We start from the raw sequence: 21,414 nt of genomic DNA, 5'->3' as shown, positions 1-21,414 counted from the left end.
ATTTCTATGGACCCCTTTTTGCACATTCCTGCCCAAAGGAAAAAAGGCAGGGATGATAAATGTCAGGTCCATGCTGTACATTCAACAAGGTCGAACACAAGTAAGCACACCAAGACGGATAGAGTGAGATTTTGACGCTTCTGCAGAAGGGGAGCACGGAGAGAAACAGACAGAGAGTTACTCTGCGTAAGACTCCGGTCAATCTCCGACTGTTTTCGCCCGCCAATCTCCAACTCCTTCTTCCGCATCAATGGGTTTTATTAGAACAAGATTGTGTGACATACAAAGTCTTTATGACAAGGATGCAGGGCTATGACAAGGATGCAGGGCTATGACAAGGATGCAGGTCTATGACAAGGATGCAGGGCTATGACAAGGATGCAGGTCTATGACAAGGATGCAGGGCTATGACAAGGATGCAGGGCTATGACAAGGATGCAGGGCTCTGACAAGGATGCAGGGCTATGACAAGGATGCAGGGCTATGACAAGGATGCAGGTCTATGACAAGGATGCAGGGCTATGACAAGGATGCAGGGCTATGACAAGGATGCTTTTATAACTCATACTGAAACATTCTTTTTCTTACACAAGAAGCATGGATGGTAGTAAACATGTTAATACATTTCACATTTCCCCCTGCAGTAACTAAAATATTTTTGATTAATCACATCAATTTGTATCCCTCCTCTCCAGGTTTTAGAATACAAACATCATCATCAGTTACTCTTCACAGGGTATGGAGAACAACAAAGTTGCTTGTCAGGGCTGGGGCGAAAACCCGAGGCACTTGGGAAAAATTCCTCTGCGTCCCTCTTAATAAGCAAACACAAGTTTAAGTCGAGACAAGCACATTTACACAGAGGACTCAGCATCCTGGGATTCGTCACACTTCAAAGGAGTGCGAGAATTTCCAGCAGAGTTTGCTATGCGTTGGTACTGTATGTTACTATAAGCTACTAGCGTGTGCTGGATTGTGTTTTGGATCATAGCTTTCACACAGGGGATTATACAGTAAAAATGCAGAATAGTAGCAGAATCACAAGAATGGGGGTTCAAAATTTAACCAGAATGGAGATCCATGGTCCGGTTGTAAACCATGACCACAGTGATGTACCTACGGCTGAGTGATCCTTGGACATGGTTTTGGCTCGGGCTTTCATTTCAGCGATGGCACGAGTAATGTTACCTTCTTTGCCGGTTTCATCTGGGATGAAGGTGCAGCAGTGTTCTCCGACTATGGCACACACCTCCATCTAACTCCATTTCCCTAAGGGCTTTTAATTCATCTGCTATACCTTGTAGGACCTTGACAGTTTGGTTAATGGACAGTCCCATACGATAGTTCAGTGTCTCTACACGGAGCATAACTTTACCTACTCCAAGCTGGGGAAGTGCTGATAAGGATTTTCTGGGAGGTGGACCACAATTTATGGGGGGGGGGTGCAAACCCCACTCTTCTGGAAGACTGACGGCACAGCCAACCTCATGGATTGTCTGGATAGGCACAGCCTTTCTCGGAGATAGACCGACGCACAGCCACGATCTGTTGTATACCTTTACGTATTTCTCAGACTTATAGAGAGCGCTTCCTCAACTCACAGGGAACGGTATACACAACGTTTTCTCCGACGAATGGAGACATTTCCCTGACTCTCTCACAGGGAAACGACTTATGCTACATTGTTTTTTCCGAATTAATTTTAACCAGCGCCTTACCGTCTTAGGTGCCTGCCTTGTTCGATGGGATTCGTCACTGAACCTCGGGGCGATGGGAGACCAATCCCGAATGGCCCCTTCCCTCAATGGGGGATGGCTGACGTCAGTTTCTTGGCCTCTCGATTCCCTGTCGTCCCGATGTAACAGATCTTGAATCCCGGGTTTCGGCACCATAAAATGTCAGGTCCATGCTGTACATTCAACAAGGTCAAACAGAAGTAAGCACACCAAGACCGATGGAGTGAGAGTTTGACACTTCTGCAGAAGGGGAGCACGGCGAGAAACAGACAGAGTTACTCTGCGTAATACTCCTGTCAATCTCCGACTGTTTCCGCCGGCCAATCTCCAACTCCCTCTTCCGCATCAACGGGTTTTATTAGAACAAGATTGCATGACATACAAAGTCTTTATGACAATGATGCAGGGCTATGACAAGGATGCAGGGCTATGACAAGGATGCTTTTATAACTCGTACTGAAACATTATTTTTGTTACACAAGAAGCATGGTAGTAAACATGTTAATACATTTCACAATAAAACATCAAAACGAGGGGTGCCATGTTTTGTAGAGTTACATCCATATACTTGGCAAGTCCTGGTGGCATTCCCCTCCAGCATGAACCCAGGACGACAAGAATAGCTCAGCACAGATCCCACCCACCAGTCATTTCCATATACGATTCCATTGTGATCCACATCTGGATTGCCACAGTTCACTAGCATAAACAGTATTTTAGCACTGTACTGTGACTGCTTAGTACTGTATAGCTCTTTCTCTTCTTACCTCTGCACAAGGATTTGTAGCCCAGCCAGCAGCAGTTGGAGTCTCAACATGGGTCTCTCCTGAGTTCCCGGTGGCGCGCCTTGCAGCCAGACACAAACTAGGGCTGTTCCTGACCAATATATGTCCCCAAGAAAATCTGGTTGGGCAATCCATTCCGTGTCTCCTACTGGGCACACATCGGAAAAATGTCTACCGAAAACTTTATAACATTGTACTTCACAAAAAGACGCATAAAATTGTTGTTTTTCCAAGAGTAAATGTAACTGCGAAATACCGATTGAATATTTTTGCATGCAAGTTCAGTCCGATTCACCTGATTTTGTGCATCTGCCGATGCCCAGTCCTGATTTGATAGTTATTACACTGTCCTTCACAGTTTTAGACCTCTAATCCATTTCAATAGTAAAGGATGGCATTGAGTGACCGTGTTTTACAGCTATTGATAGATAGGACGTCTATCGCGTCAATAGTAGCCAATAAGTAAGCACTTTAAAGAAAATGAAAATGTTAAAAAACAAACATTTTTTTGTAACCTCTGATCCTCTGAAAATTATGTGATAGGGCTCGATTTCTTATCTCAAAATCCTATTTCCCCCTAGGATTGTTTTCCTCTAGAATATAAGAGTGAGTGAGATTGTGCAGATTAAACATGTTTTCCCCCTTTACAAATATTTTTTTCTTAACAAGCGACACTAAAATTATAACATCAAGCTAAATGGCAACCTACATATTAAAAATACCAGGAGTAAACAATCTTTTATAATTTAAAAAAGAAAATTATTCCTTATTAAATGTTATAAATTTAACTGTGCATTGACATGCAACTCTCCGAACGAATAGTTTGTGCGTCTATTTATATGTGAAAAACGTGATGGTGTACAGAGAAGATAACAGAAAAAGGGTGTGGGCCGATACGCCCAGACATTTGCAGAGCAGATGACTCAACATGACCCGACATTTTTTATAACTCACACCAAACTGATGCAATATTAACAAGCAATTGCAAAGAGTGAATCAGCATATCTTACTCTATGACAACGATGTAGGGCAGAGTTTATGCAAACAAAACTTTGGGCTGATATAGACATTTGCAGGGCTAAGTTTGTGCAAACAAAACATTTTTATAACTCACACAAACTGGCGCAATACGGACAAGCAATTGCAAAGGTGTTGGCGAGCTTATCTTACATTGCGCAATACGAACAAACAATTGCAAAGCGAGTTGGCCATCTTATCTTACATGGCGCAATCCGAACAAGCAGTTGCAAAGAGAGTTGGCCATCTTATCTTACATGGCGCAATCCGAACAAGCAATTGCAAAGCGAGTTGGCCATCTTATCTTACATGGCGCAATCCGAACAAGCAATTGCAAAGCGAGTTGGCTATCTTATCTTACATGGCGCAATCCGAACAAGCAATTGCAAAGCGAGTTGGCCAGCCCATCCCAACGGCAGTATAAATAAAGCCCAAGGGAGAAGCAAGTGAAGGCTCAAACAAGATGGCATCAACAAGAATGGCAATCCTCTCAATGGTTATCCTGGTGTTCTCCATTCAAGGGACTCTCACAATTGCAGGTAACAATTTTGCATTATTTGAACACAATTTCAAGAACAAATACAAACACAGCAACACACTGGTCATTACTTGTTTATTTATTGTATATTTCTTGGTTAACGTACATTACATGAATCCATACATGGAATCACAGAAGTAAACTTTTCTACTGTCTGATATGTCATGTAACATTGCTGTTCAGGAGAAGCGTCTGTTCCGCTCAGTCTGTCTGTTGTCGATGTCCTGAACGGAAAATCCCCCCAGACCTATTTCACATCGGTGGGTGAGCGTGGGGTGCTGCTAGGGGCTTTGTCGAGAATACATAAATCCCATCCTGATTTCACGTAAGACCTCAGTATCAAATAATATCTCAAATATCTATCCAAATTGCAACTCATGTTTTGCATCCATCAGGTACACCACGACGTTGGACCAAAACTATGGCCTGCGTTTGGAGAGTGTGAATGGCGTGGCCGGAAATCCCAGAGATCAAACTTTTTGGCTGCTTTTGTCTGAAAAGACGCCTTTGGATGTGGGTGAGTATCCTCCCCGCAGTACATCCCATCTTAGAGATCATCTCTTAATGAGTATGAATGAGACATGGGGATTTTCGTTTTCATTCACGTGCTGTTTTGAGACACCTATTAGTTTACCGATTCCCCACTAATAAAGAGATAAATAAAAATATGAAGAGCATCGGAATTACTTTATAAACCCAGTCAGTACATGAGTGTCATCCACAAGATGCCTTTACAATATAAAAGGTAAAATACAAAATAAATGGTATAATGCAGAATTCAAGAGATGGGAAAATGTGAACCTTTGGGTACCTCAAAATACAATAACAATTATCTCACCAAATAATACAACAGTTATCGACACAGTCCAGAAAATCAAGATAGATAATCTACAATAAAAGAGAAAACAAGCCATTTCTAAATGAAAAAAAACGGTGTTTATTTTTTGCACTTTGGTGGCGAAATTGTCAAAAGCTATTAGTATTTATCTCAAAGACTATGAGAATATTTCAGTGCAACATAATAAATACAACAGCACTATATTATTGCAGCATTATTTTAAGCAAATCAATGTCTTCCACAGAGACATTTTTGCAATGGAAAAAATTCTGTAACATGTTCTTTATTAAATGGTCACACCTTTTTAAACAACTCAGTTGTACCTCTACATATGAGCACCTCTACATACGAGCAGCTCGAGATAGGAGGAACATTTCGAGCAAATAATTATCTCTACATACGAGAAAAAAATCGAGATGCGAGAAAGCCAGTTGGCCAAGACATGAGAGGCTGTGTATCATTGTAGCGCACTGTCTTTTTTGCCGCATCTCTTTCATGTATAACAGATATCTACGAGCACTGGGCGGAGCGTTGCATTTTTTTCAGTGTTTTTTTCCGTCACTCAGCGCGAATGCCGGGGCGATCGCTAATACGAGCAGTATAGTATATTACTTCTCGTTGGCTCTCAGGGGCACTTGCTCTCTCCCCCGCAACTCCTCGTGTAATATCTCTGGTTGCAACTATACCTCTATGTAACGTCTCTGCGAGCACTGAGCGGAGCGTTGCATTTTTTCAGTGTTTTTTCCCCCCCTTAGCCTGTTAGCTCCCGTTAACGAAGCGATCGCTAATTCAAGACTACTTCTCGTTGGCAAGTGGTCGTGCGTTATCCTATTGTGAGGACATTTGTGTGCATCATTATCGGAATATTTTGAAGGGAGTACAGCAGCAAACAGCCCATCGATAGCGAATGTGATGGTGGAGGCGTGGCAAATAGCTAACCCGGCTAGAAAGTATAAAAATGTAAAACAAAATTAGAATTCAGTTTTCTGTAAAGATAGATTAAATGTATGTGTGAGTGTGTCTGTATATATTAATCCAAGTTAATTTAAATTTGTTTGTTCGGTTACGAGTGCGTTGCCGTGGAAAGTCAACCCCCCCCCCCCTCTATGTGCCTCTCTCTACCCTCCGCGAAATCTGTCTAATTTTAGTTCTATTAAACACTTTTTATTACTATTAAACCACTAGTTATGTGTTACTTTGTTAAAAGATGGCGAATTAGAAGAAATAAAACATTTTTTCCAATCTAATATCCTGTTTTTGGCGTTTTTTCAGAGGGTTGGAACAAATTAATTTGTTTTTAGTTCATTTCAATCGGAAACGTTCGTTCGAGTTACGAGAAGATCGACATACGAGCTCAGTCCCGGAACGAATTAAGCTCGTATGTAGAGGTACCACTGTATATGGATTCTTGACGAGAGTATATAAAAAAACTTATCCAGATACAAACCACAATATATCACCATATCAATACATTGTCACACACCCCTATTAGATATGGGCATAGCAAGAGGATATATTGGTGATTTTTGTCTGTTAACGCTTATTTTAAACTACTTTATTTCTCTATTTCACAGGTATTGGCTGCTACATACCAGCACCAAATGAGCACATTGTGTTGAATTTCACTACTTGGCACAAGTAGGCGTGAAAGACCTTTAGTAGATCCCACCAAATCACCTGAATAGCGTAACTTGATGGTTGAGTATAGCAAGTACACGATATGCATCTTTAAAAACAAGAAATTATTAAAATAAGAGATGCCATAAAGTAAGATTTGGATAATTTTGGGCAGGAATAGAGCAGAGACAATGCTTCATCTTTAAAATTCCATTTTTACAAGTTGAAAATTAATATCTTGCCCCTAAATTATTGATCCAGGGTCATTCCATTTTTTGGACCTTCCAGATGCCTTCTGTTTATAAAAATAAACGGATCAACATTTTCTCCTCTAAAACTGTCTTGCCCAGGGATGCTCCTCCCTTTTGCAATGAGATTAAGGTTTCAGCTCCTCTAGGGACAGATGGACAAAGCAGTAGAGCCACTAATCTTCATTTTCATTCCACTTGTGTGGTTCACATTAAGTTTCAATCAACAAAACAGTAGCTTAAGTATAACATATACAGTGATAGTTAATAATTATCCATCCTGGGTCCCTCTTCAATAGTTCACTTTGAGAGAAAAAACTCTTGGTCATGCTGTATAATAAAGAGAAACAAATATGACTTGACTTGATTCAATAATTGCCAAATAATACTTGTTGTACTCAAAAGGCACAGTAAGAACAGATGAACAATTTGCTGTTTTTATCTCCAGATGTCTCCCATCAGTGTCTTCATTTACTATTAACCAGTGGAGACTGAAAAGAGAAAGGAAAAAAATGGGTCATTAACAGTCTCAAATTCTAAACAAAGCACACAATTTTAGTTGGGTCCAATTCAGCTACATTTGCATTTTTAAAATTTTATACTAATGATTGTCCTTATTATCTTCATTTTGGACTGGACCGGTGGCAAGCAGATCCTATTCACATCTAAGAATAATTTAGATTTCTAATTAAACTGAGATGTATATTTTGGAAATTGGAGAGAAAGCCTGAAAACCCATAGAAAACTCATGTTAGCACAGAGAAGCACTCATTTGAAATGCCACCCCAAAAACTTCTCAACTGTGAGAGAAACATAATAACCACACACCATGTCTAAGACTACACAGACTCTATTAAAGTGAGCGTTCTGGCATGTTAAAGATACTCACGGCAAGATAATGCACAGTCACAGATGCAAGGAATACACTGAGCAAAGAAACGCTTCCAGCCAGTCTCCTTCTTCTTGCAGTTATTAATCTGAGTGCAGCCCTGTTTGGAAGGCCCTGAGTAGCTTTTGTATGCACAGGTAGAGCTACATGTCCCGTTGAGTTCCCGCTCACTGATTTCTATGGCTCCTTTTTTGCACATTCCTGCAAAAGGTAAAAAGACAGAGATTATAAAACATCAAAATGAGGGGTGCCATGTTCTGTAGAGTTACATCCACATACTGAGGCAAGAGGGATTTGGAGTCCAGAGGCCGTTTGCTTGGCAAGTCCTGGAGGCGTTCCCCACCAGCATGAAGCCAGGGCGACAAGAATAATTCAACACAGATCCCACCCACCAGTCATTTCCATATACGATTCCATTGTGATCCACATCTGGCTTGCCACAGTTCACTAGCATAAGAACAAGTATTTTAGCACCGTACTGTGACTGCTTAGTACTGTATAGCTCTTTCTTGCCTTACCTCTGCACAAGGATTTGTAGCCCAGCCAGCAGCAGTTGGAGTCTCCACATGGGTCTCTCCTGAGTTCCCGGTGGCGTGCCTTGCAGCCAGAGACACAAACTGGGGCTGTTCCTGACCAATATATGTCCCCAAGAAAATCTGGTTTGGCAATCCATTCTGTGTCTCCTACTGGGCACACATTGGAAAGATTTCTACTGAAAACTTTAAAATATCGTACAAAAAAGACGCATAAAATTATTATTTTTCCAAGAGTAAATGTAACTAGGAAATACCGATTGGATATTTTTGCATGCAAGTTCAGTCCGATTCACCCGATTTTGTGCATCTGCCGATGCCCAGTCCTGATCCGATAGTTCTTATAGTACTGTCCTTCGCAGTTTTAGATCTCTAATCCATTTCAATAGTAAAGGCTGGCATTGAGTGACTGTGTTTCACAGCCATCGATAGATAGGACGTCTATCGCGTCATTAGTGGCCAATAAGTAAACACTTTAAAGAAAATGAACATTTTTTAAAAAACAAACTTTTTTGTAACCTCTGATCCTCTGAAAATTATGTGATCGGGCTCGATTTCTTATCTCAAAATCCTATTTCCCCCTAGGATTGTTTTCCTCTAGAATATAAGAGTGAGCGAGACTGTGCAGATAAACATTTTTTCCCCCTTTACAAATATTTTTTTTTCTTAACAAGCGACACTAAAATATAACATCAAGCTAATTGGCAACCTACATATTAAAAATACCAGGAGTAAACAATATTTTGTAATTTAAAAAAGAAAATTCTTCCTTATTAAATGTTATAAATGAAACTGTGCTTTGACATGCAACACTAAAACTATTGCATCAAATTAATTGCTTAATGCAACAGACCTAAAGTTGGTTTTATGTCAAAGATTTTTGTAACCTCTGATCCTCTGAAAATTATGTGATCGGCCTCGATTTCTTATCTCAAAATCCTATTTCCCCACTAAGATTGTTTTCCTCTAGAACAGGGGTAGGGAACCTATGGCTCGGGAGCCACATGTGGCTCTTTTGATGGGTGCATCTGGCTCTTTGCTAACCTGTGAGCTAAAATATGGAAATCGCTGTTGACAGAACTGAGATATTACATTTAGAACTGCTTTAATCTTCATATTTTTTGCTTTAATCTTCATTTTTTTGCAGTAGACTTCTGGAATGCACCCTCTCATTGATTAGCAACAGCATAAGAACATTTAAAAAAATATTCTGTTTTATCCACTTTAAAAGTGGTGAAATTACAAAAAAATAGAAAAGGCACTCGTTTACGTGTATGTATTTTGACTTTTAAATTCGTAGTATGGCTCACAAAGAATAACATTTGAAAATATGAATTGTTTGTGGCTCTCTTCGTCAAAAAGGTTCCCGACCCCTGCTCTCGAACAAGGGTGTCAGACTCGGGTTGGTTCGGCGGCCGCTTTAACGTCAACTTGATTTCACGAGGGCCGGACCATTTTAGATATAATATTTAGATTTTTTTATTTTTATAAATGGATTAAAAGCACTGGTTTAAAATCCCTGAATATTCAGTTTTAATAGATCTGAAAATTTATTTATTTTAGCTTTTTTTTAATTTTTTATTTTACAAAATGATTTCTGAACTAAAAACACAGAAAAAAATGATTAAAAATTACAATTATTGATTTAAAAGGGGGAAAATCAGGAAATTTAATATACATCTATACTCCCTTTTAATTTGATCCTAAAACAGAAAGTTGGCACTCATGATTTACTTTCCCGGGCCACACAAAATGATGCGGCGGGCCAGATTTGGCCCCTGGGCCACCACTTTGACACAATGCCCTAGAATATAAGAGTGAGCGAGATTGTGCAGATTAAACATTTTCCCCCCTTTACAAATATTTTAAAAATACCAGGAGTAAATAATCTTTTGTAATTAATCTTATTAAATGTTATAAACGAAACATTGACATGCAACACAAAAACTATTACATCAAACTAATTTCTTAATGCATTAGACCTAAAGTTGGTTTTATGTCCCAAAAAATTGGCGCTTACTATATTGTCCACTTCTAAGTTGGGCATCACAGTAAACTTTTGGTGACGAGCAGTGATATTTTCCTCAGATAAATTATATATTGACTTATTAAATAGCAAAAAGTCATTAGGCTTGAAAAATAAAAGATCTCTTCTTGAAACCAGCATTGTCAGCAGCAAACAAGGCAGCATAATCGATCTTACCACTAACTTCTACGTCTTTGATCCATTCAGACACTTGGCAGCTTGCCCTCTGCAAGGAAGTAAAGAAGAGCAGCAGCAGAGGATGAAACCTCATAGCTTTTATGTTTCCGTTGCAACAATCCTGGAAAAACCTGCGGATCTACAAAGTCAGTCAAGTCATGATGTTCATTAAGGCGCCAACACTTTCCTGTCCTTGCGCATTAGCTGACCTAGGAGAGCTGAGGGAAGAAGATGGAGTAGCACACTAAGCTGTGTGTGTGTTTGTGTGTTCCTTAATCTTCTACACACTTAAGATTGTGGACCAGGGGCAAACTGGGTGGAAAAAAAAAATAAGAATTGATTCCTGTTTGAATTTAAATAATAAATAAATAAAAAATTCCTCCTGAGATCTGTTTGCATATATGATTTCCGTATCACTGACAGATTGCTTAGAAAATGTGAGTTTCACTAGAGAAAATATAATCTGGGGCACAGTAAAATACTGTTAATAAAATGATCTTGAATGGACACCCATTTCACACTGGAAAATGTAAGCTAATGTATAAGAATATTGTGTTGAAGTACAGTAATACTTCATTTTAGTAATATAACATCATATTTTTCCCCTTGGAATGTGTCACTGAAAACGTTAACGTTTTAGATCTCGATTATGGATATGTAACGTAAAAGCAGAACACAAACTAACAATACTGAAAAACAGTGTAATACACATTTAAAAAAATAAATTTTGGAGGTTTGAAAATGAAAAAGAATGGACTGATGTTGTGGTACACTTGCCTTACTCAGGTTTCAATTCCCACTCTGAACGCATACATGCGAGAATGAATAATCCAGTTTTCCTCCCCTCTGATTGGCTGGCGAGTGGCGAAAACCACTCATTGCATTATGTAGTTAGGATGGATACGCTCCAGCTTCCCGCAAACTTTAACATGAAGCGGAATAGAAAATTGTTAGATGGGTGAACAACAGGCATTTCAAAGCAAGTCATTTAAAAATTGAATTTTAATTTAGGTTAGGCATACATAATGTGCTAGTCCTTCCACATCAAATTGTCGAGGGGCAGACATCTTTGTTATCATACGTAACATTAACCTTCATGTCACGGTAAAATATGTCTACTCTTTGATACAGGAGGTAGAATGCAGTGGATTCAAATGTTTACACAAAAATACTAAAGATCATTACACAAAGACAAAAGTGCATTCATCCGGTTGTTCACATCGGCGAGCAAGATGGGGGAAAAACATTCCACAGAAATACTAAGTACATTCCGTAAGGCTTCCCATTTTGATGGACAAAAAAAACAACCTTCTTTTCTTTTATTCTTCAAAGAAAATTGGTTTCAGTTGAGCTAGAAACAAAATAAATACAGCTCCACCTTTAGAAAAAAGTCTAATATCTGCAATTTGTTACTTTCTGCAGTCAGTTGAGTTTACGCCACCGTATGGTCAGTTCAGTCGTGTTTCCACAGTCCTGGAAGATGTCAGATTGTGTGCTCGTCTTTTACTTCAACTGTATGCTGATACTGTAGCAAAATGGTGTCATTCGTCCCCGGTGCCAAATCTCCAGTTATAACATACAACATGCCCTCTTCCCGTATCCCCTCCTCGGGGCCGACGGCGGGCACCTCTGACCTCTGCTCCTCCAGCTGAAGCCCCCTCAACTCAACCTGCATCTCCGAAGGACTGGCTGCGGGAGAATCATCGCCGTGTCTACTTTGCCTCTCTCGCATGAGTTGCTCGGTCAGCTCCACGCTCTCGTAACGAATCAGTTGCAGCCGCAGGAAGCCGTCATCGTGCTCCTTGTATCTGGTAGAAATATTAATATGACCTTGCACATATGTCTCTGTAAAACCATTTTCAATTCATCATATGTGGGCGATGTCACTACCTGAACCTTGGGTGTCCAGATGGCCATTTGAATTGGTGTTTCTTGTGCAGGTGGACTGTGAGATTATTTCCCCTGGTGAAGCACTGATCACACACGTGGCACTTGTAGCGAGCTATAAAATTCCCCTGAACAAAGACAATTTTAGTATTACTAGCGGCGATCACATAAAAAGCCATTTACAAGTCCCAGGATCACCTTCAGGGGAAAATCGATACATAGAAGTTCAATGAATCACAATGAGTAGCCCTTTTTTGTTAAACTAAAAAAAGGGCAAAACATTGTTTTAATCCCATTTTACTGTTGGCCAAGAAGGCAAAGAGGCTCGTGTAGTTATGTACTCAAAGGCAGGCTTTTTCAGGCACTCTGCCCTAATCCACTTAGTTTCATTGCTGCGGTGGTAAGCGTAATAGTTATTTTCCAAGAAATGCAATTGTTTTATTGGAAAAATAGTTAATATGTATCGTGTTGCTAATTCTAGAACAGGAACACTGATATTGATCAAATGTATGTAAAATTTCAAAAATACCTTTATGAAACAATTCCAAAACCTTAGCAAAAGTGTGTGCATGTCTATACTGCATTGCCACTTTTACCTCATGCTCCTTTTGGTGGTGAATTTTCATGGTGCCCAGCGTGCGTGAAGTAAAACTACAACCAGAAACATCACAATGGTAGCCAGGCTCAATTCTGTGGGTTTCCAGATGTTTACGCAGATCCACCAGAGTCTTACAGCTACGAATTAAATATCAAACATGTCATTCTAACTTTCTAAAGAGGACATACCCCTATACCGAATTTTTAGAAATAAGACACAGGATAGCCCTACAGTACCTGTATTCACAATATTCACAGCTATATGGCTTCTCATTACTGTGTCGAAACTTAATATGGTTGCGAAGGGCTGATGGTGATGGACAAGTCATGTCACACAATGGGCACTTGTAGTGGCTCACTAAACAAAAGAAAAAATAAGACCTTATGGATCAAACATTTCCACAAAAACATTTGAAATCCAATTTAAATGACTAGCTAGCAATTAACCGTGTGTCCTCATGTGGTCTCTGAGCAGTCTCTCTGTTGCAAAGCGTTTGGAGCAGTGGGAGCACTGGAATCGTTGACCTAGAGTAAACATAAAGAAGAGCATATAGAATAAAAAGAACTATCAGGCGTCTTGTTTTGTTTCCTTTTTACCTTCCATGGCACTCTGCCGAATGATGTGATCAAAGAATTTGGTGTTATTGGCGTACATTCCTCCACAACCTGGGCACGCCACTACCTTTTCCTGGGTGTGGCTGCGTAAATGCTCCCGTAATTTAGAACGTCCCTTAGCAGTGGCTTCGCAATCTATGTAAGCAGAAACCAGAAACTTAAAATACTATAGCTTTGTGTAGAACAGTGATTCCCAACCACTGTGCCGCGGCACACTGGTGTGCCGTGAGTAATTGCAAGAAGTCTTACAACGTAATATTCAGAAAGAAAAATGAGTATGAATATAAAGAGATTAAGATTGAACTATTACAAGGTTAAAATCAAAACATGATGAACGTTAAATTGTAGATGATACTATTCAAGATTCAAATTGTGAAACAGTCATTTTGTTGCTTATTTTTTTGGTTTCTAGGTCATCAACTTTTGCCGACGTAAAGTGAGCACCTTTTTTACTGTAATATTAGGAGATGTATGTAATATTTGGAGAAAAGTCATAAAATTATGCAATTAAAAAATAGCATTACTTATTTTTGCATCACTCGAACCGCAAGTTGTTCAGGGTCCGCAGACATCAACTTTTGGTGACATTGGGTCAGTGTGAAAGTTAGATTTTGGAATAATGTTGGAGGTTTATGTGATTCCTGCTGATAAAACTTTGATGAGAATGACTACTGTTAATATAGCTGACATAGTTTTAAATTAAAAGATTTTCAAATGGTGGTGTCCCTAGAGATTAGATTTTTTTTTCAATGCAAAAAGTCTGCCGCAGCTCAAAAAAGGTTGGGGAACACTGGCGCAGAAAACAATTGCTCTTTCTGAACTACCATCATGCTCTGATGATTTACCCTTCCATCCACAACGCACTGGGAATTCACAGTCTCCTGCTGGTATGTCTAAAGACAAGCTGTGAAGCTCCACGTGTCTGTAAAACCATTCTGGATTCTCAAAAGGTGGTTGCTTGACGAACATGCAAAAGACAAAGCACTTTCATGTTGAAACCTTACATGCTCTGTGGCAAAATATGGTTGGGATGAAAACAAACACGCGATCATCATTCCAGGTTTACCTCGCACTCTTCCCACAGGCAGATGAAATTGTCAGGGATTTCTGGAATGATGTTGTGGTTCTGGAAGCCCATAGAGCACGTACCAATTTCTGCCTGCCCATTAAGCACCTTCTGGCCCAATTGTTTCAGCTTGTTATGGTAACCGTGAAAGAAGAGATGTCGCCGGAACTCTCCTGGACCTTCCACAGAGCAGAACCCACAGTCTCTCCAAAGACAGTTCCTCTCTCCTGGACATAAAATTTACTAAAGTAAGTTCAATACAGCTGTGAAAACAGGAACAATCTGATCAATCATTTTTGGTGAAATGGTTTATACATAAATAATTATTAGAAAACTGTTGGGGTTATTCTGGGATGTTATTATATGTTCAATAATCATTAATAGGTAATGAAGCTATATTTTAATTTGGGCTATATTTTAAGTAGGGACCGAGCAAGCTTGAGGACACTTCCCCCCACAGCTGTTTTCGAGGCCATTTAATTGTTTTCAGGACTATTGACATCACGTTCCAGGCCAAGGATTGTTGATCTGAGTTAGCAATGAAGATCTACAAAGGACTCTTAAATTGCTTTGACTTGAATTCGGGCAGATGGCGATAATCAAATCAACTTCCGAAAATACTCGCATATTGTTTAAAAAATACTGTCGCTCTGTTTACCTTATATGAAATTATTTGCTTACTTGTGCAAATTCTTACGCAGGTGTTTTTGGTTTCCGACCTGATATGAAATTGTTGTGGCAGTTGTTTTTTGACCTCAATGGTGTTATTCAGTTATCTTATGCAATTGTTTGAATCAGATTACCTTAGATGTTTTGAATTATGCGCGACTAAATGGACAGAGGAGGATGCCGTTTCTTCAGAATCATCTGGGACGAGGACGAGTCAGGGTGGATTCTCCTTGCAAGTTTGTAGCTAGAGTATGTCAATGATCTCTCTCTGATTTGATTAAAGTATACCTAATAATAAACCTATCAAAAACCAATGGAATAGATTTAAACATTCATTCATTCATTCGCCTCTCCCAGCCAAATTGAATTGGACGTCTAAAGATGAGCATTCATGGCAAGTCCTCCAAGTTCAAATGAATAAGACGTCTATTATTGTCGATGGCATGCATGGCAATTGCCCTATAAAGGGTTACATTTTTTAAGTGTCAACTTTTGATTGTAGTATTATTAAAATTAATGGTGGAAATGATCACCTTTAAAAAATCTAGCTTGTCACACGACATATGTGAAGTCTCCCTTAAACTTAATGTTGTTCTGATAATAATAATTTCTACTCACCCTCTGGATCTTCTTCACTCTCGTCTGCCATATTCATAGTATGCAAGTGAAGCTCTAAATGCTTGCAGAAACTTTCCATCTGACTGAACGATTCCTGACAAGAGTCCCATTCACATTCCAATTTCATAAGTGTTTTCTGTAGCCGTTTATTGGGAGCCATCACCTTATGATTGATGAATAAAAAAAACAAGAGTCAATCCCTGACTCCCCCACCTGCCATAAATCCAAAACGCGACGTTGGTTAATTATCTATTTTCTTTAAAACAGGTGGAAAAGATCGTGACAAAGAATTGTTTACATTATTGTTCGAATAAAAGCTCGTGTGTATGCCCCAGATGTCTGAGAATCAGAAACAGGACATAACAATATATCTATAGCTATTTATATTCATCTACATTATATCTAGTAGTACAAATTGATTTTAACGGGGTGTCGTGTGCAACGCTCTTCATGGCCCGACGGAAACACGCAGTATATTTACTCGTTCCGGGTATTTAAGTACCTTATAGTAGTACGGCAAAAACATTTTATTTTAGGGCAAAATCAACATCTATCAAATTCAACAAACCCCACTTAATGTACGTCAAACACATTTATTGGATTGTCAGAATTAAATCCAAAACATTGAATTCCAATTGGTATTGAATTTATAAATGTTTAAAACACCAGCACACAGAATTGTGATAGGTTTTGTGGGTCTCACTTTTTATTTTACATCTTAAGTCAACCATATTTACATTCACCTGCATGTCATTTTTAGTTATTCTAGAACAGTATCCAGTGCCTTTCAATAAAACATTGAGACTTTAATGAAACAAAAGAATACCTTTACCCTTTTCAGTAACTTAAAATGATCTTGTTTTTTCTCCAGTGGACTATCATAATACAGTCCCATGTTGCATGTTATTATGCCTGTTAACTGCGTCAAAGGTACCCACCCATCGGCCGTCTTCCATGATTTGCATGTATGGTTAGTTGTTTTGGTCTCCCCAATATGATGTGGACGCTTGCTCTTCTGCTGCTTCTGGGACTGAATTTCCCCCACAGAAAAGATAACAAGGGTGATCAAATTAATATCCATTATTTTGACAACATCTCCAGATGTTGAGTCCAGTGAAAAGATAGGTTTGAAGCATGGACTGCTTTTCAGCTCCATGAGTTCACATTTCACCTCCCTTCCCTTCACTACGTTCCTTACACACCAATACAAAAATATATTTTTTGGTGGAAAGCATTATTAAAATGAGCAAGATGTGAAATCATGCTACAGATGGTAATTCCTTGAAATTTGATTCATAAGGGGAACATTTGTCTTGATGCTTGTTGTGCGCATATTCTAATCAATTGTAATCGTCCTGACACTGAGGAGCAAGTGAGGTAATAGAATAGTTTCAAAGGCACATACAATAATGGGCCTGTAAAAAATGTTCCAGAAATAAGTTTCTCTGTCATCATCTTCTAGACGTCGTAGAAGAGCCGCACCAGATGGTAACGGATCCCAAAAGCCAATACGCTTCCTATCATCTGCATGAAACAAAATGTGAAGCATTTATGCTCTTATGAAAGTAAAATTCTGTCTGGGTTTTTTTGCTTCTACCTGTATCAGGAGAATGATTGAAGTAAGATTTCTCTCGTGGGTTGGTCCGATAAATTTCAACACCAGATTTATTATTGTCATATTGTTGCACTCAATAAATTCATCTTCTTCTTCTTTGCCTCTGTGCACCTCAAGGAGCTTCAATAACTCTGCAACCTGTCGAGATAAAAAGGGCTTAGTTTGGTAATATATATAATATATATATGTAGATTTATTCACGGTTTGAATTATTACATGCATAATGACAAAATAGGTTTTGACACAAAAAAACAATACAAATAACAGCTAATAAATAATCATAATCAGATAACATTCAGTGTCAGTTGAGGTCTTTAATTACCTGCAGAATACCATGTCCCAGTTTGGAAAGGTCTTTTCTTTTGAATTTAGAGTAACTCATCCCCAGTTTGCCTGTATCTGGATTCAACCTTTAGTGTGCAATAATTAGAGAGAAAGTGGTAAAAGCATCATAGATGAAATTGATGTACATTGGTAGCTTTAGGTTAATCAGAAGAAAACTACCTGGGAAGTCTGTGTCTTGGGCAGGGGATAATGTGAAAAAGCTGGGGCAAGGAATAGATGAAGTTAATTACTTGAGGAATGAAAAACAAAAGCATTGTTTTGCTGAAGTGACCGAGTATGCCAACAACAGCAAAGGTCATCCCGGCAAAGTAGCAGAAAGTGTCTCCGACAAACACGGATGAGGGGTACCTGTAACAAAAAAGATGGCAAGAACGTAACAAACGTAGTCTGTGGATTTCCATAATCTGCATCAGATGAGTTGACGTACCAATTATGATAAAAAAGGGCCAATGTGGTGAAGAAAAATGGAGTCATAAAGTAGAGAGAGAAAACATGATCATCGCGGTAATCCCCTAGAAAAAAGAATTCATACATCAAACCAAAGTCACCAAACATAAATTCCCCCAGAGTCACTGATGAGGGAGAAGCACATTGACGCCATTAACTAGATTTTGCAGGATTACCGCAACACACCGTTTAGCTCAAGCATGTTGAAAATTATGATGGAGCCTGAGATGAACAGAGCTTGACCTGACTCGATTCCGTTAATACCAGCCAGGATGTTGATGGCGTTGGTGCAGAAGACTGCCAGCATGCCCATGTAGACATAGTAAAGGATGCCTGTCAAAGAAAAAAGAATAATGACAGGAAGTCTTCCGTTACAATGTCATTGACCTATGGCGTTTGGACTTTATAATCCGTCTGCCTAGTCCGCCATTTCATCACCAGCACCAGTTTCTGTTAGCTTCTATTAGCTAACTAGTATAGTTTAGTATAGTATAAATCAATATGTACTAAATTCTACTTTTTTATGATCTACTTTCTAAACATGAAAAGTAGAGACACTAATATACAATAGGAAAGATATGCTGAGTTCAGGTCAAAGTTAAATCTTCCGGCGAAACTCCTTGCTTGTCGCCCTATGCAGTTTTGAGGTCACACAGACCATATGTCACCGACAGTCAAAGTCAAACAATTTAAGGGCAGTAATTTAAAGTTGCAATTTAATTAAACGCACCGTATGTCAGATTGGCCTGAGGGAGGGATGCGTAGAGGAGCTGGCAAGTTGCATGTTCCCTGCTTTCTTTTGCAAATAAATCAATGTGAACCCTAACTCTTCATCCACCTCAAAGCAATGATGGTAAGTACAGCATTTTACTTTTTCTATTTTAATGCGATCCTCTTTTTTATACTACTATTTGGACGTAAATTTTGACTTTAGCAGTCTAATGCGACTGACCAGAAATGGATCCTACATTGCAAGTATAGGAACGAAAGTCATTCATAACTCTACGACTCCCTCTGTGATGATAGTCAACTTGCTAATAAATTAAAAATATTTTGTTCTGTGTGTAGTTTAATGTTCAGAAGATATACAGTAGCAAATCATGTGCCTGGTAGGTAAATGACAGTCAACACAACTCACCTAGATCTAAATGCAGTCCCAGCAGTGCTCTAAATGGTTTGGGCACCAAAATGACCGTGTTGCCAAAGTTGGTGAAATAGACCATAAGAAGTGGCAAGGAGGCCATGGTGGGAAGCAGGAGCTTGTGTCTCCACTGCAGGTTGAGCACGTCATCAGCAAAACCCAGGAAGATCATGCAGCATATGGCCAGCAGTGCGCCGATCAGCTGCACAAACTAAATAAAAGTCATAATTAATAACTGTACCTGATACTATTTAAAGTTGCACGATGACCTCAGGGGGTACTCAACTGAATTCGATTGATTGGACTTAGCTGAGCCACAACCCTTAACCTTAGCCCCTTTCTTTGTGAAAGCAACCAAAGAAAGCGCAAAAATGATTTATAATCCCATTGTGCTGCTGACCAGAAAGGAAAGAGTTGCTCACGAGGGACATCACTGACGGACGGCATCTTTGCGCACATCGTCCTCTTTCGTTTAGTTTCGTTACTGTGGCGACCGGTGTTTTAGTTGTTTTTCCTTTCCTCAATAAATTAAATCTTTTTATCAAAAATGGTTAATACATGTTGTGTCTGAAATTGGTACAACATAAACACTGCCGATATAAGTCTTTTTCCCCCCATCCGATGAAGCGGTGAGCTGAGTGAATTGAGTGAAGTGACCATATGTTAAGAGCATGATAAACACGACTACTCATCGACATACTATCTTTCTCTCCAACTGATGAAAAATATGGTGGAATCTCTAAGGCTGTAATGGAATCCTGGTTCACATTATTTTGCTCAACAGTATGTATTTAAGGCGGCCAGGCAGAAGAGTGGTTAGCGTGTTGGCCTCACAGCGGGGGTCCTGGGTTCAAATCCAGGTTGTTCCACCTGTGTGGAGTTTGCATGTTCTCTGTGTGGGTTTTCTCCGGATACTCCGGTTTCCTCCCAGATTTCGAAGACACGCATGGTAGGCTGATTGGACACTCTAAATTGCCCCTAGGTATGAGTGTGAGCGTAACTGGTTATTTGTCTCCTTGTGCCCCGTGATTAGCTGGCCACCAATTCAGGGTGTCAACCCGCCTCTGGCCCGAAGTCAGCTGGAATGGGAACCAGCAGCCCCTGCGACCCTAGTGAGGATAAAGTGGTTCAAATGAGATGAGTATGTAGTATTTATTTGTAATTTGTTACTTCCAAACGGAAACACAGTGGGTTTGGTGTTGACCTACCTCATCATGTGGGAAGCCAGTACACTGTTCCCCCATAAAGCAACTGAGGAAAGGCACTGGTATGAAGCAGAATAGAATGATGAGGAACACTGTCCCACTGATGACACCTTGAGATTCTGGACTAGAGAAGCAGAACATTTTCACCCCTTGCTATGGTCGCGAACACCATCAAACACATGACAAGGAGTGTTACTCACACTTGTTTCTTCGTCAATTTGTTTAGGTCAATGCCGTACAACCTGGCAGCGATAAAATGGTCTTTGAAAGCAGGAATTAGCTTCAGTGTGGCCAAGCAGCCGAGCGCCGACATGAAGCCGTTGATGATTAGCGGTAGGTATGGCAAGGGTGACATTTTCCAGGTGTTTTTTTCGGTATATGCGTCTTTTTAAGTGTTGACAGGTCAACGAACTGTGTAGGTAATGTAGCGTTGCCCTGTCACTCAGTCAATGAACAAACTGCGGTTGTCTCCGCTCGGGTATAAACACGTCATGCTCACATTTCAAGATGATAAACTGCAATAATAAATTTGTTCAGATGAAGAATAGCTACATAAATGACAAAAGCAGGCCATACCAGCTCCCTTCGAAAGTTAATACAAAAGAAAGATAAACTCGTTTTGACAAAACTCCACTACTGTCAATACACGTTGTCCAGTTCCTTGTTTGTGACAACACATTTCTGGATATTATTTTCAAAACAAGATACGTTTGGATTTTTTGTGCACAGTTCCTACATTTGTGAGGTTTTAAAAGATTAGATATATGTCCATGTATTCCTATGAAATACAATAGTTATAATTTGG

The 21,414-nt window shown here is 39.5% G+C and overlaps 4 protein-coding genes across 5 annotated transcripts; 1 reads left to right on the top strand and 3 right to left on the bottom strand.

The window, feature by feature from the left end:
* The first annotated feature begins 3,939 nt into the window (after positions 1-3,939).
* On the top strand, positions 3,940-7,136 carry LOC144068427 (cobalamin binding intrinsic factor-like). The gene is made up of 4 exons (XM_077592963.1): positions 3,940-4,077; positions 4,260-4,401; positions 4,472-4,593; positions 6,489-7,136. Exons 1-4 carry the CDS (start codon positions 4,002-4,004, stop codon positions 6,554-6,556), a joined length of 408 nt encoding a protein of 135 aa, XP_077449089.1. The 5' UTR covers positions 3,940-4,001; the 3' UTR covers positions 6,557-7,136.
* On the bottom strand, positions 6,029-10,632 carry LOC144068426 (complement receptor type 2). Of its 2 annotated transcripts, none has more exons than XM_077592961.1 (5): positions 10,405-10,632; positions 8,187-8,354; positions 7,948-8,115; positions 7,669-7,869; positions 6,029-7,270 (listed from the first exon to the last, which is right to left on the bottom strand). In XM_077592961.1, the coding sequence occupies exons 1-5, from the start codon at positions 10,496-10,498 to the stop codon at positions 7,257-7,259; spliced, it is 645 nt and encodes a 214-aa protein (XP_077449087.1). In that variant the 5' UTR covers positions 10,499-10,632; the 3' UTR covers positions 6,029-7,256. The 2 variants fall into 2 exon arrangements, with proteins under 2 accessions (XP_077449087.1, XP_077449088.1); XM_077592962.1 differs by having other exon boundaries at positions 8,187-8,351.
* A 756-nt stretch (positions 10,633-11,388) lies between these two features.
* Positions 11,389-16,308, bottom strand: hinfp (histone H4 transcription factor). Its single transcript, XM_077592960.1, has 9 exons — positions 15,857-16,308; positions 14,570-14,796; positions 14,349-14,460; positions 13,486-13,638; positions 13,336-13,413; positions 13,126-13,246; positions 12,888-13,026; positions 12,295-12,419; positions 11,389-12,212 (listed from the first exon to the last, which is right to left on the bottom strand). Exons 1-9 carry the CDS (start codon positions 16,014-16,016, stop codon positions 11,888-11,890), a joined length of 1,440 nt encoding a protein of 479 aa, XP_077449086.1. The 5' UTR covers positions 16,017-16,308; the 3' UTR covers positions 11,389-11,887.
* A 226-nt stretch (positions 16,309-16,534) lies between these two features.
* Positions 16,535-21,294, bottom strand: dpagt1 (dolichyl-phosphate (UDP-N-acetylglucosamine) N-acetylglucosaminephosphotransferase 1 (GlcNAc-1-P transferase)). Its single transcript, XM_077593153.1, has 9 exons — positions 20,810-21,294; positions 20,613-20,733; positions 19,402-19,615; positions 18,450-18,596; positions 18,244-18,328; positions 17,976-18,164; positions 17,794-17,881; positions 17,454-17,609; positions 16,535-17,380 (listed from the first exon to the last, which is right to left on the bottom strand). Exons 1-9 carry the CDS (start codon positions 20,962-20,964, stop codon positions 17,315-17,317), a joined length of 1,221 nt encoding a protein of 406 aa, XP_077449279.1. The 5' UTR covers positions 20,965-21,294; the 3' UTR covers positions 16,535-17,314.
* Between the last annotated feature and the right edge of the window lie 120 nt (positions 21,295-21,414).

This window comes from Stigmatopora argus, chromosome 22 (genome assembly GCF_051989625.1).
Source record: "Stigmatopora argus isolate UIUO_Sarg chromosome 22, RoL_Sarg_1.0, whole genome shotgun sequence".
NCBI lineage: Eukaryota > Metazoa > Chordata > Actinopteri > Syngnathiformes > Syngnathidae > Stigmatopora > Stigmatopora argus.
Note: the sequence above shows the minus strand (reverse complement) of the source record. Positions and strands in the feature narration are given on the sequence as shown.

Coding starts and splice junctions, on each gene's coding strand:
- hinfp (XM_077592960.1), bottom strand. CDS start 16,016: ATGGCTCCCAATAAACGGCTACAGAAAACACTTATGAAATTGGAATGT. Junction 13,247..13,335: donor AGACCACATGAGGACACACG/GTTAATTGCTAG, acceptor TCTTTTGTTTAG/TGAGCCACTACAAGTGCCCA. Junction 13,027..13,125: donor TGTGAATATTGTGAATACAG/GTACTGTAGGGC, acceptor TTTAATTCGTAG/CTGTAAGACTCTGGTGGATC.
- LOC144068427 (XM_077592963.1), top strand. CDS start 4,002: ATGGCATCAACAAGAATGGCAATCCTCTCAATGGTTATCCTGGTGTTC. Junction 4,078..4,259: donor AGGGACTCTCACAATTGCAG/GTAACAATTTTG, acceptor ATTGCTGTTCAG/GAGAAGCGTCTGTTCCGCTC. Junction 4,402..4,471: donor AAATCCCATCCTGATTTCAC/GTAAGACCTCAG, acceptor TGCATCCATCAG/GTACACCACGACGTTGGACC.
- LOC144068426 (XM_077592961.1), bottom strand. CDS start 10,498: ATGAGGTTTCATCCTCTGCTGCTGCTCTTCTTTACTTCCTTGCAGAGG. Junction 8,116..8,186: donor CTACAAATCCTTGTGCAGAG/GTAAGGCAAGAA, acceptor TTCTTATGCTAG/TGAACTGTGGCAAGCCAGAT. Junction 7,870..7,947: donor TCCAAATCCCTCTTGCCTCA/GTATGTGGATGT, acceptor TACCTTTTGCAG/GAATGTGCAAAAAAGGAGCC.
- dpagt1 (XM_077593153.1), bottom strand. CDS start 20,964: ATGTCACCCTTGCCATACCTACCGCTAATCATCAACGGCTTCATGTCG. Junction 18,597..19,401: donor GGGACTGCATTTAGATCTAG/GTGAGTTGTGTT, acceptor TTTCTTTGACAG/GCATCCTTTACTATGTCTAC. Junction 18,329..18,449: donor CAACATGCTTGAGCTAAACG/GTGTGTTGCGGT, acceptor TCTTTTTTCTAG/GGGATTACCGCGATGATCAT.